Here is a 16,207-nt window from a genome sequence, read left to right on the forward strand (position 1 = left end):
TCTAGCACACTGTCTTCCTAAAGCGAATGGTGAGTTCTCAGCTCCGGCTGACAGTTGTCACGTAAAAGTGTGTGTCCAGAGTTAGCCACCTTCCAAGTGGTCAAGAGAAACTAGGAACCTGGATTTTTGTATTAAATCTCCCATTTCCTATGGGTTGTCAACTAATAAACATGAAAATAAAAATAAAGAAGAAAATAGGAGGGAAAAAGAAAAAGCTTTGGTCCCTAGTTGATGACCTCTATAAAGAGAGAGAAGCAACAAACTGGGAAAGCACAGAGAAATTCTCCCTGGGAAGTAATCAGGGGAGACTTCTCAAAGGTGGTGACATTTGAACTAAATTCAGAAGGGTAAATATTGGGAGTGTTTTCCAGGTGGTGAGGAAGGGTGTGTGTGTGTATGATGGTCATTGTAGGGAGTATTAATGAGGGTAAAGGTTGCACTTGCAAGGCCACAGGACTGTGAAACCATGCGATCTTTTGGGAGAATTTCAAGAAGTTTGAAAAGGATGTGTTTGTGGAGTTTGTGATGAGAGAACTAAAGAGGAGCGCTATATTCTAGGTTAATACATCTAGTCTTCTCTTGGGAGTATCAAGGAATGCTAGGGGGACGAAACTCAGGAAGAGAGTGTCTTGACGTGATTTTTGTTCTTGGAGACTCATCCCTCTGGCTGCAGTGTGGAGGATAGATCAGTGGGGAGTTGAGGAGGCTGTTTAGGAGTGTCTGGCCGTGGTCCAGGGAGGAGATAATGAGGTGGAGTGATAGAGAGGAGAAGATCCTTCAGAAAGACACTTAGGAAATAAACATTTCATGACTGATTATGTGGCGGGGGCGGGAGGGGGTGCGGCAGTAAGTGCCAAAGGAGAGGGAAATGATGTTGGCACCATGCAACAAGAAGAGAAAAAAGGTTTGAAGGAAAAATAAGAAATTCAGCTCTGAATAACATATTGAACTCACTTTAATGGAAAAATCCTGTAGGCAGTTGGAATTGTGGGTCCAAACTTCAGGAGAGACCATGGCTAGAGATGCCCTGACCTGGGAGAGACCATCTATAGGGGCAGGCGGTGGAGTCTCCCAAGGAGAGAGTGTGGAGTGAGAGGAAACGAGGCGAAGGAAGCATCCCATGTGAAGAGCATGCGACGCAGATACCCACAGAGAAGACTAAGGGGGATGCAGAGAAGCAGCGAGGAGCACAGAGGAAGCCACGGAGGGAAGCAGAGGGCTGGACACACAGAGTCAAGTAGGGTGACGTCAGAATGGTGCAGCCCTTCCTGAGGCACATGCCAGTGACTTCAAATGGGGCACCCGACCCTGTCCATTTCATAATATATTTCAATACGATTGATTCTTATAGTTTTGGCTTTTCACCTGCTTCTTTTCCTTTAGGTTGTTTTGCCACCTCACCTAGAGAAGATCCGAGACAGACTGGCTGAAAACATCCACGAGCTCTGGGGAATGAATAAGATAGAGTTCGGCTGGACTTTCGGCAAGGTATGCGTGTGCATGGCTGGCTGGGGCGGAGGGTTGGCTTGCCTCGCTGCCTGGAAGGGTTCTTCAAAGGCTTGAGTGAGCATGGGGACCTCGTAAGCCACGGCTCATGTCCTGCTTCCTGCCACCTGTCCAGCTTTGCTGCATTCAATAGTCAGGAGCCCCGAGGACACCAGCTCTTCACAGACAGAACCAGGGGTCCATCACTCATCTCCCTTCTTACTCCCAAATACTGCTCTCCTTTGTTTGGGAAATACCCAGTGCAGTCATTGTGCAGTACCTCCTTCAGAACTCACATCTACCATTTAGAAAAAGTTGTCCTCCCTGCCTGGGTGGTGAAAAGTGGATTGTTTTGAATCAGAAATCATTTAATATGGTTTTCAGATGTATCGCTAAGATTAATGGATACCCAGAGGAGGTTAGGGAATCTCTTTCACTAGAAAGCATTTTTCAAAGATGATGTAAATTGACTGTGTCCTGTGATTTGTGTAAGGTCATGTCTGAGGGCAGAAGGATAGGTGAGTTCTGAAGCTTCCTGTGACCCCGACACTCTCAAATGACACACATTCTGGCTCAGTTACAGAAGAGGTCCCTGCACTCCAACAGTTACGTATTTATGTAGTTACCATAAAACATTCTCGCCATATAAGAATGGGTTCACCATTGAACTTCTGACGTCGAGCTCGGCGCCTAGCATGTAGTATAGGTACTCAACGAATATTTGTTGAATGAATGAACAAATTAGCTGATGTCTGGATCTGCACTGTCCAAGACAAAGCCACAAGCCATGTGTGGCTGCTGAGCGCTCAGAGTGTGACTAGTCTAGATTGAGATGTGCTGTAAGTGTAAAATACACACTGGATTTTGAAGACTTAGTGTAAAAAATATATATAAAATGTCTCATAAATAATTTCTTATATTGATTACTTATTAAAATGACATTTAACATTTAATAGGTTAAATAAAATACATTATTATTAATTTCACCCTCTTCTTTTTGCCTTTCTAATGTATTCTCTAGAAAATTTGACATTACAACTGTGGTTCACATTTGTGGCTGACTTTATGTTTTATTGGCCAGCACTGGTCCAGATCCTGTAGTCCTTTATGTGCTAAAGAATGCTACCCTTCAGTAGCATTATGGTTACAGGAGTTTGGGACAAGCAGGAGCATGGCTACCATATGCAAAATTGCTTCCCTGAGAAAGTATACTCTAAATACAGACACCTGTCTAGAAATAAATCCACAGATCACAAGCCGTTGGCAAGTTGGCAACTGTACCATATCATTTGCTAAAGAGAAGATCATCTATTTGCCTATCAGCAAGTTGCTGTCTTCGCCTTGCCTGATACGGATTGCCTGGGCCATGTTTCAAAGTGTGTTCTTTTCTGTGTTCTAATGCAGTGCCAGCTGTCAAAACTTAAATCCCATTCTTTCTTATGTTGTCACCTAGATACGAGATGACAACAAAAGACAACACCCTTGCCTTGTGGAGTTTTCAAAACTCCCCGAAACTGAGAAGAATTATAACTTGCAAATGTCAACTGAAACCTTAAAGTGAGTGTTTGAGTTGAAGTTGGACTAAATAGTGAGTAGATAATTTAATGCATTCTAACTAAACTGCAAAGGTATGTACCTTGCCTGAAAGCATGGCACATTCTGATAAACTGAAAGGGGTGGTGCTTATTCATGTCACAAGAGGATTTAGCATAGTGAATAACCCATCAACCATTATTGCTTAGTATATATATTGCTTTAGAAACCATTTGCTGTTTGCTAGGGACAGGAAAAAGGTAGGAGGCAGAAAAGAAAGAAAAGAAACTTAGAATCAAAGGACCAAGTGCCTTTTGTAGTTCACATTAAATCAATGGAAAAAGATAAGACATTTCTAAAAACCAAGAGGAAACATAATCAATTCACTAAAATTAATTTTTTTTAAAGAAGAAGGGCAGAATTCTATTGCTTACAGCTCTAAAGGAGAGAAGGATGCCAAGTTGGGGCCACACAGGGTGTCACCCAGGGTTGGGGTAACAGTGAGCTGGAGCAGTTGAGGGGCTTACGGCCTCAGAGCAGGAGGCATAGCTGGTGTTTGAGGGCACTTATGAGCTGGCTAACTTGAAGAACTTCAGGGGCCCCGGAGCACAGCGGCTGTCCCTGGTTATCTGGTGCATGGCCCTGGGGCCATTAGCATGGGCTCCCGACTTAATCAGCATGGACACTTCTGAGCCGTCGTGGAGAATGAAGTATCCTTCACTCTTGTACCTCCACTGTGGAAGCCTTTCACATAAAACAACTTTTAACTTCTCCATTATCTTACCTATGGGCCCAATTTAGACTGTAACTTTTATAGCCCAAGTTGGTATCCCCCATTTTTGAATTCTTTGGGAGCTTGTTATCTGTCCTCTCATCTTTATATTTCCCTGTTCTCTAGTTGTTGGTACAGAACACCTTGACATTGTGCTTTTGTTGGTATAACAATGCTCTGGAAGGTACCTTGTCTCATAGGTTCACATACGTGAATATCTTCAATTACAGTGGTGCTTCTTGAGGATACAGCTTTGTAGCTCATGGTGTTAGGCACAGCTCACAGCAGTATACAGGTATTATGTAGTAAATATTTGCCAACCTGTGGATTGGATATTAGAATCCTATCTGTTCATGGAATTAGAGGCAGCATACAATTCTTGTGCAAATTTATAAATTGGAAAATGTGTCTAAGAGGAGCAGTTAACAAACTTCTCTTTCGTATTCTTACACTTGCTATCATCTAAATCAGGAGCTGGCAAATTATGGCCCATGGGACAATCAGACCAGCTACCCATTTTTGTAAATAAATGTTCATTATAACAAAGCTGAGCTTGTTGGCTTGTGTACGGCCTGTGGCTGCATTTGCCCTGTGATGACAAAGTTATAGTTACAGCAGAGAGGTGTGGCCCACAAAGCCCAAAACACTTACTCTCTGGCCCTTTACAGAGAAAGTTTGCTGATTCCTGGTCCAAATGAACAGCCATTGTCTATTTCCACCAGCTCAGACATGGGTTAGGGTTCTTGCTGTCCTTTGCCTTGCAGTTGACCTTCGTCTTCTCCCTCTGTCGTGTCACAGAACCCTCCTGGCCCTGGGGTGCCACATTGCTCACGTCAATCCGGCCGCTGAGGAAGATCTCAAGAAGGTCAAACTGCCCAAAAAGTAGGTGATTTTTAAATGGTTCAAGGCTTTAATGCTTCAGCCTGAATTTTTTAACTGAGAGGGTGGGAGCCTCACATAGCAAGGCAGATATCAGCCCACATGCTTCTGGCACCGGCTCGGGTGGCTCCCCCAGGTACTTAGAGGACACTGAAACCCTCAGAGAGAAGTCTGCTGAAAGAGAAGTATTTGAGGGTTTTCTCTCTTTTTGCTCCTCTACCCAGACCTCAGATGGGTGTACTGTCTTTTGTCTGTAAGAATAGCTAGTCGGCACAAGCGCTTGAAAATGGTTTGCAGCCATAGCAAAGAGTTGCTCCTCCTCTGGCCCTGGGCCAGCCTTATAAACTCTTTATGGAATGGGTGTCTCTGCCAAGACTTAATTTGGTCCCCTAGATTTGCCTGTGCCCTACTTTCCCTCCCACCTCCTTCATTCAGACAGGGTCACACGTCCTCCCACATTCAGACACTTGCTCAGTGGCGCAGCCACTGGCTCCCTTGCTCACTCTCACACGTGCCAGCCTGGGGTGTGCACGCATTCACACACAGGTGTCATCATTACTAAGGAGCCAGGTGGTGCCAGCTTTCATCAGATGCTCATCTTCCCCTTCTTTCGTCTTAAACTCCCAAGCTCCGCTCTCACAGGCTACTCCTGGTACCCAGAGAAGCACACCTGACAGGCAGCAGCAGAAGGGCAGACTGCTGGGGTCAGTGCGTGTTGACTCTGCCCAAGGACAGGCATCCTGAGAAGGTGGGCACGAGACAATATCTTTTGCCTACCTACAGTAGACCCTGCGTCTCATGCTGCTTGGAGGTCCCTGGGTAGGATGAGCCCTGGTCTGTGAGTCATCATATTTAGGTTCTGCCCCTGGTCTGGGCAGTCAATGGCTCTGGGGCCATAGGTGCCTCTGAACTCACCTTCCCACACAGCTGTGATGAGCTGCTCTCCTGAGACTCACTCCACAATGTGCCCCTGTCTCCTCCACTCACACGATGTATCTACCTGGACTCAGAATGAGCTCCTACACATCTTCACATTATCCATCAAGTCACAGGCACTTGAGGCTGGGACTCCTGGACTGGACAGCTAACTTCTAAGGTCACTTCAAGCTCACTCATTCCCTGACATCATGGTTTGATTTTTTTTTTAATTTTGAAAGTAAAAGTTTTCTAAGACTGATTACTATGTGCCGATTTATAAGAAAACATTAACTCAAGGTCTTATCCTTGCCTATTTGGTTTTGACTTCTTGTGTTTTTTAAGTGAGACAAAGGAGCTTCTGGAAGTGCTGCAGTGTTCTGAGTATGCCCATTATGTGTAGGGCACATGAGTTTTCTTAGAAATAGGATGGATTTCACTGACCATCTACTTTCTCTGATGGTTTCCTTTGAAATTACATACGTTGGCAGGAAGAATGGTAGATTAGGGACTTCATCTATAGACTTGAAATAGAGCTGAGCTATCTGTTCAGCTAGCGTGGAACCTGCGAGTGAAAGCTCATTTACATGGTATTCTTACCCTGTGCTACTGGTCTAAAATCTACAGTGGGGGAGCCATAGACATCTGTTCAAAATATGTATTTTGTATTTACTTGCAGCTACATGATGTCCAATGGCTATAAACCAGCCCCTTTGGACTTGTCTGATGTGAAGCTCTTACCTCCTCAAGAAATTTTAGTGGATAAGCTTGCAGAAAATGCACACAATGTTTGGGCAAAAGACAGAATAAAACAAGGGTGGACCTATGGCATTCAACAGGTAAGAAGTGCGGGGTCAGGAGTGCTGGAGAAATTAAAAGATGTTTGTCCCTCAAAGTGCCACTTTGCTTTGGCAGGTATAAGATCAGAAGGTGGCGGTTGCCCTTGTGCTCTGTCACACTACGCTGTGTTCCTTATTTATGAAATCATGGGGCTGGACCATTTGTAATGGTCACAGTGACACTGACTCCAGGCATAATTCCAATTTTTCAGAAAGGGATAGGCTTTCCTTTTGTTAGTCTTGACTCACTCATGATATGTGTTGCCTTGCTTATGTACCCATGAGCTGTATCTTATCTTGTTTTGTTGCTTGCACTGTAAAGAGTTGAGCTTTCATGCCACTCTCCAAGGTCAAGGTAAGGCTCACCCAAATCAACGTCACAGATCAGCAGTTTTTCTGGGATGGCCCCACGTATCTACCAGAGACCGTGATAAGGAGGGAAAGCTAGCCCAGCAGAGGGACAAACGGCCTGCCCAGAAGCCTGTGCCCCCTTGCTTCAGTCCACTGGACCAAGGATTCCTGGGCAGAGTTCTTGGCTTGAGCAGGAGGCAGCCAGAGAGCCAGAGCACAGGAAGGAGTTAGGCAGAGTTCAGAGGCAGGGTTCAGCACCAACCCACCTGGCACGCCTCTTTCCTTGAAACGCTTCCCTCATCTTAACAATCACCAGTGATAGGGTTAGTATCAGGGAAGTTCGGGGCGGGGGATGGGGGGTGGTGCTGTGTGCACATGAGTTAATTCATGCCTGAGCCTCCAAAACTGCACGTCTGGAAGCCAGGAAGAATACCACTGTGGAAACCATGGGGAGTGTGGGAGTGAGATGGTTCAGAAGAGCATGTTATTCATCTAAGTTCAGGAGACTCATCACTGTAGTTGTCCTTATTGTCTTGTTAGTCCCTTCCAAGGAGCCGAGAAGGACTCTACTACAAATGTGTGCCTTCCCCAATGATATGGACCCAGTGTGGCTCTGCCACCTTTTCTGATGTGTCTCTGTGAAGATTTGTTAAGAAGCTGCTGTGAGAAGGCTATAACAGCTTAAATCACGGCATGATTTTCCACAGGGGAATAGTTATGCAAATCCCCATCGCCTTGCCTTGGGAATGGAGGTTCCTAAACCAATTTCGTGATGCTTCATTTTATTCACAGGCTGGTGTGATTAAAATGTGTTTTTAATCCTAGCTTTGAGCATTAGTAAAATTTTTCCACTTATACTCATTTAACCCTGAACAGAAGTGGCAAATATGTACACTGCTAAATACGAAGGCCCTGGGGAAAGAGTAACAGCCCGGTAAGAGCCAGCCAGGAAGCCGGGACTGTTGCTGGGAGTGCGTGAGTGGGGCGAGCTACAGTGAGGCTGAAATGTGTTTTCTCAGCAGCTCTTTTCTCTGCTTCACATAGGATTTGAAGAACAAAAGGAACCCCCGTCTGGTGCCATATGCATTACTAGATGAGCGTACCAAGAAGTCAAACAGGGACAGCCTGCGTGAAGCTGTGCGCACATTTGTTGGTTACGGGTATAATATTGAGCCATCAGACCAAGAACTAGGTAATGAGTTGAGATTGTTCATTCTGGCCCCAATTTACTTAACTGGCAAATGCTAAATTTAAACAGGTCTAACTTGTACTATTATTAATAGTATTGGTGCTGAGGAGCACTAAACTAAACAGCCTATCTTTCTTTTTTTTAACAAAAGTAATGGGACCATGTTTGATATAACACATCATCCCATTGACAGATGTTTCTGTGATGGGCATTTCCATAACCCAGTCCCACTGGGAAGAGACATTATCTTCCAGAGTAGCTGAGCTCTGGGGGACACCTGATCACAAAACAAAGTCATCTTTTTTTCTCTTGTTTTCCAAATACATGAATATCAGCTTACTATTGGATCAGGTAATCACATCTCCAAATTAAATTCTAGTGCTGATTAAAATCACCAGCTTATAGTTGATGAACATGTCATTGTCATCCCATGCCCCAGGAGGTACTGTAGGCCAAACGGACAGTATTGTAAGTGGTTAAGGGGATGGCCTTGGAGTCAGACCTGGGTTCACATCTTTAATCCTCAGTTTATTGGCTCTTTGACCTTGAATAAATGATTTTACCACTCTGAGACTCTATTTTTTCATCTGTAAAATTAAGACAGTATTACTGACCTCATAGGATTGTCATGTGGGAAAACTGACCTATGGTCTCTAAAAGATCTACAAAGTAATCGCTCAGTAAATGGTAGCTTATGTTATTATGATGATGACAATGATGATCTATTATGCACAGATAGTGGGCAATCTGTGGCCAGTCTCAGTTGTTGTTATCAAATTCCTTTGAGGAACGCTACCTAGTTATTAAAGATCTGTGTTCTCTCTTTCCCTCCTATACCCTCTACTCACCTTCCTTCTCTCAACAGCTGACCCAGCTGTGGAGAAAGTCAGCATAGACAAGATCCGATTCTTCCGGGTAGAGCGGTCTTATGCAGTGAGATCTGGAAAGTGGTATTTTGAGTTTGAGGTGGTGACCGGAGGAGACATGCGGGTTGGCTGGGCCAGGCCAGGCTGTCGCCCTGACATCGAGCTGGGTTCCGACGACCAAGCCTTCGTGTTTGAAGGCAGCAGGGTGAGTCTGTATAGTGTCCACACATCCTCATTCTAAGTTTTCCTTCTCCAAACATTTCCTTGGAAGCTGAAAGTACTGAGTGTCTGGATCTCTGGCTTCAAAGTGAGTGGTCACCACCACTAGCTAATTTAAGCATTGAATGAACATTGCCTAGCAGTTGTTTCTTTGCTCTGGCAAAGGGGAGGACTGTGTGTCCAAGTCCTTCCTCTAATCACCTCCATATCTGCTCTTGTCCTGAGCCCAGGGACCCCACTCCAGAGGCGACTCAGAACACTATGCTGGCAGTATGTTGGGAAATCGTACCAATCTGCCCTAGAGAGAATTCTGTTTATTGCCATAGCTGTGACTAGGAATCAAGAGACTCAGGCTACCTTTCCTGATCAGCCTTGTGTGTCTTGGTTTTGCTCATTTATAACAGAGACCACTCCTCCCTGTGAGTTATCCTTGGTAAAGAGGTGAGTGCCCCCATAGAAATCATGTGCCACTACTAGTTAAGAGATACTGCTGATATAGTCATTTGTCCAGCTCCAGAGGGCTTCTAGGACCTCCATTTCTCTAAGCCCTGGGGTCTTGTTTTCTAGGGCCAGCGTTGGCATCAAGGGAGTGGGTATTTTGGGCGTACCTGGCAGCCAGGAGATGTGGTTGGATGTATGATTAACCTGGATGATGCTTCGATGATCTTCACACTGAATGGGGAGCTGCTGATCACCAACAAAGGCTCTGAACTTGCCTTTGCTGACTACGAGATTGAGAATGGTAAACTTACCACCCTCCCCTGATCCCAACTCCATGAGGTTGAAAGAAAACCCAGGGAGAGAGCTGAGTGAGCTCTTCTTCCTCCTATTTAGGATACACTATCCTTTGCATATTTGAAACCCTAATGATGAAGACTATCCCTTAGGCTATCAGTTTTGAAAAATTAGGACAAATAATAGTGATAGTTGGCATCATAAATATAAATTCTGAACTTCCAGATTGATTGACGGAACAATCAATCAATCCTCTAATTACCTGCCCTGTGCCTTGTCATTTGAAGAGTCCCAGATTCACCGGTATTACAAAGAAAATGCTTATTGTATGATATATGACTAATGTCTTTAGCAGGAGAGAAAAATCAGTGAATTAAAGGATTACCCTTTTATTCTGATTTGAATTGTCAGTCTGCATGTTTGTGTAATTGAACTTGATGCTTTGATGAGAACCACTGAAACACAAAAGTCAGATTTAGCTGTTCCCTTGAATGAAATATAATTTATTTTGAAATTCAAGCACACTGTGAGACCCAAGCCGAGTTGCACTTATTAATGGCCATGAATAGACCGCAATCAGGGTAGTGCTTCCAGCTGCACAAAGGAGCAGTTGGAGCTTATTATTTCTTGTCTGCATAACTACATTATGCACCCAAGACCATTGGCATGTAGGGTCAAGAGCTCTGGACTGCAAGCTGGAGGACTTGCTTCAGACAGGCTATGTGGTTCCCAGGGAGTCTTGGCTTGGCCTCTCTGGACTATACTTTGTTCATCTACACCAGAGAATAAGAGGATAGATGAAATAAAATCCAATGTTCTTCCCAGATATAAACTTCAATGGCAGTGACTTTCTACCTGCTCTGTGAATACCCTTGTGCTTGGTGTGATGCCACTCTTTGCTTCTTCATGACAGATGAGGAGGATGCTGTTCTGGGTCAGGACACCTGGGCTCTTGCCCTGCCTCTGCCCCTGCCCACCCATGACATCTTAATTGACTTTACTGAACCTCTTTGGGGCTTCATTTACCTCTCTGTAAATGATTAAATCTCCTTGTAGCTCTAACTTTTTGAGGCTTTACAAAAAGAAATAGTTACTGTCTAGGAAGCTGAAAAGATATGACTGCATAGGCAAGAGTACAAATACAGGAAAGTCTGTGTGTATTATAAATGCTCTTTATTTACAGAGTGTTTTTAGCTTTATAAATGACTTTCACATGCTTTTTATAGACACCTATTATCTGCAACATGCGTATCCAACTGTACCTTTAAAGAGCTGTAAAGATTTTTCTAAGAATGAACTATTTGGAGAAATAAAGTTTACAAGTCAATATATTTTCCTAGAAGGACAGGATGACCAAAGTCAGATAGGGTCATATTTTAGTGCCTTCTGAAGAGGTTGAAAACCAAAGTTTTAAAGAAAGAATCCTATTTTGGGAGACAAGTGGGGATGACGTTGCCAGCAGAAGGAATGGCTTGTGTGCTGGTTCAGAGTCAAAGGAGCAGGAATACTGTAGACACACATCAGAGCAGTATAGAAGGACCGCCAGATACTTCCCAAGCAACCATCACCTGCAGGGTTCTCTTCTTGAGGCACAAAGGAAAACAAAGAGTTTAGAAGAGTCAGGCACATCCCCAAGGCAAGCAGTTTTCTGGGGTAGAAAGAATCCAAAGATTGGGACCTTCTCCTGTTTCTACTATTGTGTGAACTGCAGAAAGTGACTCATCTATGAGTCTTTGGCTCAACTCTGAGGAGGAGATAAGAATCTTGTATGTTGTGCAGACTTACAAGAACTTTGTAATGTCCAAAGCCTTGATCCTCAGAGCGTGGTCTGCTTGTTAGAAATGCAGAATCTCTGCCTTGCCCCACACCAGAATCAGAAACTGCATTCCGACAAGACGCTCTGGTGATTTGTATGCACACTGAAGCACGAGGAGCAGCAGTCTACAGCACATACAAATGCAAGTCGTAGCAGCATTAAGGAGCTCGATGTCTAGTTGTAAAATGAGATGAAAATATGAAAAGGTTAATAATGCAAAGCAGTAAATTTAAATGGCAAGTAACAAATACAGAATGAGAGTTCTGTAAGAGTGGGACTCGAATTGAATGTTAAATAAAGACTGTAGGCCGGGCGCGGTGGCTCACGCCTGTAATCCTAGCACTCTGGGAGGCCGAGGCGGGTGGATCACTCGAGGTCAGGAGTTCGAGACCAGCCTGAGCAAGAGTGAGACCCCGTCTCTACTAAAAATAGAAAGAAATTATATGGACAACTAAAATATATATATACAAAAAATTAGCCGGGCATGGTGGCGCATGCCTGTAGTCCCAGCTACTCGGGAGGCTGAGGCAGGAGGATCGCTTGAGCCCAGGAGTTTGAGGTTGCTGTGAGCTAGGCTGAAGCCACGGCACTCACTCTAGCCCGGGCAACAGAGTGAGACTCTGTCTCAAAAAAATAAAAAATAAAAAAAAAAAAAAAAAAAAAAAAAAAGACTGTAAGATGTCTGCCTCTGTGGAGAAGGGTATTCCTGGCAGGGGATGTAACTAGAGTGATGCTATGGCATCAGGAAACTTCAGGAAAAGGTGGAACAGTTTGACTGGAAGATTTATGTGTGGAGTTTATGGATGATGAAGCTGGAAAGATAGATAAGGTGCCGATAAGATAGCCTTGAATTCTTTTTTATTTATTTTTTTCAGCTTATGGGGATACAAAAGTTCAGGTTATATATATTGCCCATGCCCCCCCATCCCCCCGAGTCTGAGCTTCAAGTGTGACCATTCCCTAGACAGTGCACATCGCACTCATCATGTAGGTATACACCCATCCCCCTCGCCCCCCCCATCCTCCCTGAGTCAGAACTTCACTCAGCCTTTTCATTCAAGAAACTATTGTCTACTCTGGGCCAAGCACCCTTGCACTTCGCCCTCTAGGAAACATGAGGGGTGGGGAAGGGACTTGCTATAGGGTGTGAGCAGAGGAACACTATAAAGGGGAGGGATGTTTTAGGATAACCCTGCCTTTAGGGATCATCTGTGTGGTAATGAAAGACATGCCTCATAGGCCTTTCGTGTACAGGGACATGATTTGACCTTCAGAATAACAAAGTCTGTTATTAGGATGAGGTTTTATAATAGAATTGTACTGTAATATGTTAGCACATTGTACTGTGGTATCGTGTCACACTTTAATAACACAGAGACAAGATAATTGGAAAGCTCTTTCAGTTCTGTGCTGGCTGGAGAGTTGGCGGAGGGGCAGTTGAAAGGAAGTCCACGTGCCATTCTCCGATAACAATAGCCCAGAGGCCTGGCATAACCATATAGCAGCTCTGCATAAAGGGAAAGAGGCAGCAGGTCTTGCCTTGAGTGCTAGGAAAAGTATCTATTGAAAATAAGACATTTTCCTAATTGTAGCCCCCCTGCCCTCCCACAAAACAAAATGCCCTCTATGCTTGTGTTCTTCTGGTAGACCCCCAGTGAAAGCTGTGCTGGGGGGGAGTCTTTAGCCCCTGGGGAGGAATAGGGGCAGACATTACAGTTCATGGCTGTTTTTTCCTCTGGGTTCCTTATAAGTTGTCACCTCCATCCTCTTCTGCATCGTAGGTGATATGGCCTTATCTGCTTCATTGGGATGTTTCTAATTATTGTTCTCTACCCTGGTCCCTGGCCTGGACCATCACAGTTCTCAGTGTTGTCACCTAGAGGTGTCTGAAAGCTGAGAAGCCTCCAAGGTGAAACCTTTGCTATTAGCCTTCTCTTTTCCTCCATTTAAAGGAAAGGAAGATAAAATCCTGAACATCCTGCCAGACCTTAGAGTGTGTCACCTGGAAGAGGCTTTGGTACAGTCTCCTGTGCTGCCTCTCTGCCAGGCACTCCCCTGAGGGGCGCCCTGCCTCCTGCTACGTCTTTGGTGTCTGCAGGGGCAGCCTCCCAGGCTGTTCCTGCCCATTGGCCTGTCAGGGTTTAACAGATGCCCCGATTCTGTTGGCAGTTCTTCAGTGGCAGAGAATAAAACTTATTTGCAGGAAGTGTCACTGCCATCTATAGGCACACACGTTGGTACTCAGCGTCTCTGTCATCCTCTCTCCAGACAGGTGTGGCTGTGGCAGGGGAGCTTGGTCTCTTGCTTCCCGTGTTTTCAACAAGGCTTGTGACCATCTCAGTGTTGTCCCTGAACTCAATCTTCGCAAGGCTTGGCAGGAAGTCAGAAGGAGTGGGTAAAATATGTGCTGCTGGGTTGAGACGCTCAGAAACACCCCCGGGATCGTCTGAGCAGTCATCTAGCCACCTCTCCCAAGACCTGTTTTTCCCTTACTCACAGTGATTCTCTTTCATGTCCTTTTTCAGTTCGAAATGGATTGAAAGTGGATCTATTATTTGGATTTTCTAGAGAGCCAACTTCTTTCTGAACTCCTAAATTATAAGAAGATGGCCTCCCTGCTATCCCACTTCCTAATCACAAAATCAGTGTGAGGCCTTGTAATACCAAGTTTATCAGAACCGGGGTTCCTCTACGAAATGTAATGTGTACATTCTTGCCTTTTCTTTCCTGGGACAAGAACTTTGTATGCATATTGGCTCAAGACAATGCCATTTGCAAATTTCCTTCCCACATCTCTTCAAAGATGTCAGCAGTTAATCTCTTAGGCTACATGTTGAGGAGAAGATATTCTTCTTTGTTTTTCTTTCTTCTTACTTCTCAGTCTCATTTGAGGCTACCGATTGAGTTGTGTGTAAAGTGCAGATCCTTGTTTATGACACTCAGTGCTCATAGTAATGCCGTGTGACGTTGCCAGATGAATCCTTTTATCCAAGTCACTTCCAGAGAGTCATATGGCCACCTGTATAGAGGTGGCCCTTTTTCTCGAAGAGGCCTGGAATGCGTTGTGGTCATGGGTCTCCAGCTGCCTAATCTAGAGGCAAACCGGTCAACTACATGACACTTTGGAAAATTGTTTGAAAAGCAGAGGAAGAGTTAGTCACAAAGCACGTTAGTTTAGATACTTTGGAAGCAGGCATCCTGGCCTTGGTCCCCAATGCTTTCTCTGGACTCCTGCTCAGGCAGCTTTGTTTACATGCTGGCCCTGCAATTTACCAGGTAACAGACATTGAGCAAGTTATTCAACTTTCTAAGCCTCAGTTTCCTCATCTATAAAATGGGCATATAAAGGAGATGGCTCTGTAGAGCACTAAGCCTGGCATTTAGAAAGTATTTCATAAATATTACCTGTTGCGATTTACCACATGATTGTTGTTCCCCCTCACCTATCTACCATGCAGAGTTATAAAATTACAAGATGTTTAAATGCCTTAAGCAAAGAAGCTTTGGAAATGGAGAGATCATTGGCTAGAGCCTCCTAGCCAGGTAGAGGGAGCTGATTAAATATATTAAGTTATCAAGTCTTTTTCCCCAGGAGAAAGTGCTGGTGCCTTATAAGAATTCATCTTTCCTCTCTGTCCATTTTGGGTTTTCTCTTTTCTGACTCAAGCGTTGGACTTAGCTTGTCTGCGGCTTCTTTCCAGAGCTGCCCCAGCTGTGCCCGCTTGGCCCCAGGAGGTCCTCAGTACTCTGCCTCCCATTGTCTGCATCCATGACTTTGGTTTCCCTGCCTTTTCTCACACAGTGTCCAGCTCTGCCCTGGAGAGAGGGCTTCTGCCCCACAGGGACAACACTTTACTCTGCAACGAGTGCAGTCCTTTGTGCTGGGACATAACTTCTGTTTAAACCTGGGGCATTCGTCCCCTGTGACTCTCCCTCCCTCTCTCTCTCTCTCTCTCTCTCTCTCTCTCTCGAACAGTGACTGACAGCTGGGCTATGACTCAGAGGGTGCAGGATCCCATCCCATTTTTTCACTTACCCTTCTTGTGACCTTGGTCAAGTCCATCAGCTCCTCAAGTCCTCAGTTTTATCCTCAGTAAAGTGCTGTCCCTTCTGCTGATGTTTAGAAATGAGGAGCCCCAGTTCCTTAGGTAAAAAAAAAGCTTCATTCAAGTATTGCCTTTTTCCTCTTACATTGTCAGTGAGTCTGTAACTAGGACATTATTTACATGTCCCAAGGCTAAAATCCTTGTTGTTGCTTCCTCCCACTTGGGCTTTTACACCTGCTGCTCACTTACTCCACTATTCAGCTTCATGGAGAAGAAAGGAGAAGAGAGACTTTCTTTAGACATCCTATTCCTTGTTCACATCAAGGCTGGAATGCTTCACGAACTTCATGATCATGGCTCCAAAATAAAACTATAAGACTGGTGGTTTTCTTGTTACCCCCCTTAGAAGAATAACCAAAATACTGCCTTGGGAATAGAGATAGTTACAGCAAAAACATTTACCCTTTCATAGTCCATTCCTTGTCCCCATTTCATAAGCTCCTTGGGATTGGGATAGTTTCTTCTCTTTCCTTTGCATCTTGTCACAGCACATAGCAAAGCT

General features: G+C 44.6%; 1 protein-coding gene across 1 annotated transcript in view; it reads left to right on the forward strand.

Annotated features, from left to right (window-relative positions):
• Positions 1–16,207, forward strand: part of RYR3 (ryanodine receptor 3) — a 342,229-nt gene that overhangs the window by 139,307 nt on the left and 186,715 nt on the right. Inside the window, 9 exon segments of the mRNA XM_069492266.1 lie at positions 1,384–1,488; positions 2,939–3,042; positions 4,589–4,672; positions 6,264–6,423; positions 7,819–7,966; positions 8,829–8,998; positions 9,000–9,034; positions 9,616–9,653; positions 9,656–9,790. Of these exon segments, the coding sequence (XP_069348367.1) occupies positions 1,384–1,488; positions 2,939–3,042; positions 4,589–4,672; positions 6,264–6,423; positions 7,819–7,966; positions 8,829–8,998; positions 9,000–9,034; positions 9,616–9,653; positions 9,656–9,790 (979 nt within the window).

This window comes from Eulemur rufifrons, chromosome 2 (assembly GCF_041146395.1).
Source record: "Eulemur rufifrons isolate Redbay chromosome 2, OSU_ERuf_1, whole genome shotgun sequence".
Classification (NCBI taxonomy): Eukaryota; Metazoa; Chordata; class Mammalia; order Primates; family Lemuridae; genus Eulemur; species Eulemur rufifrons.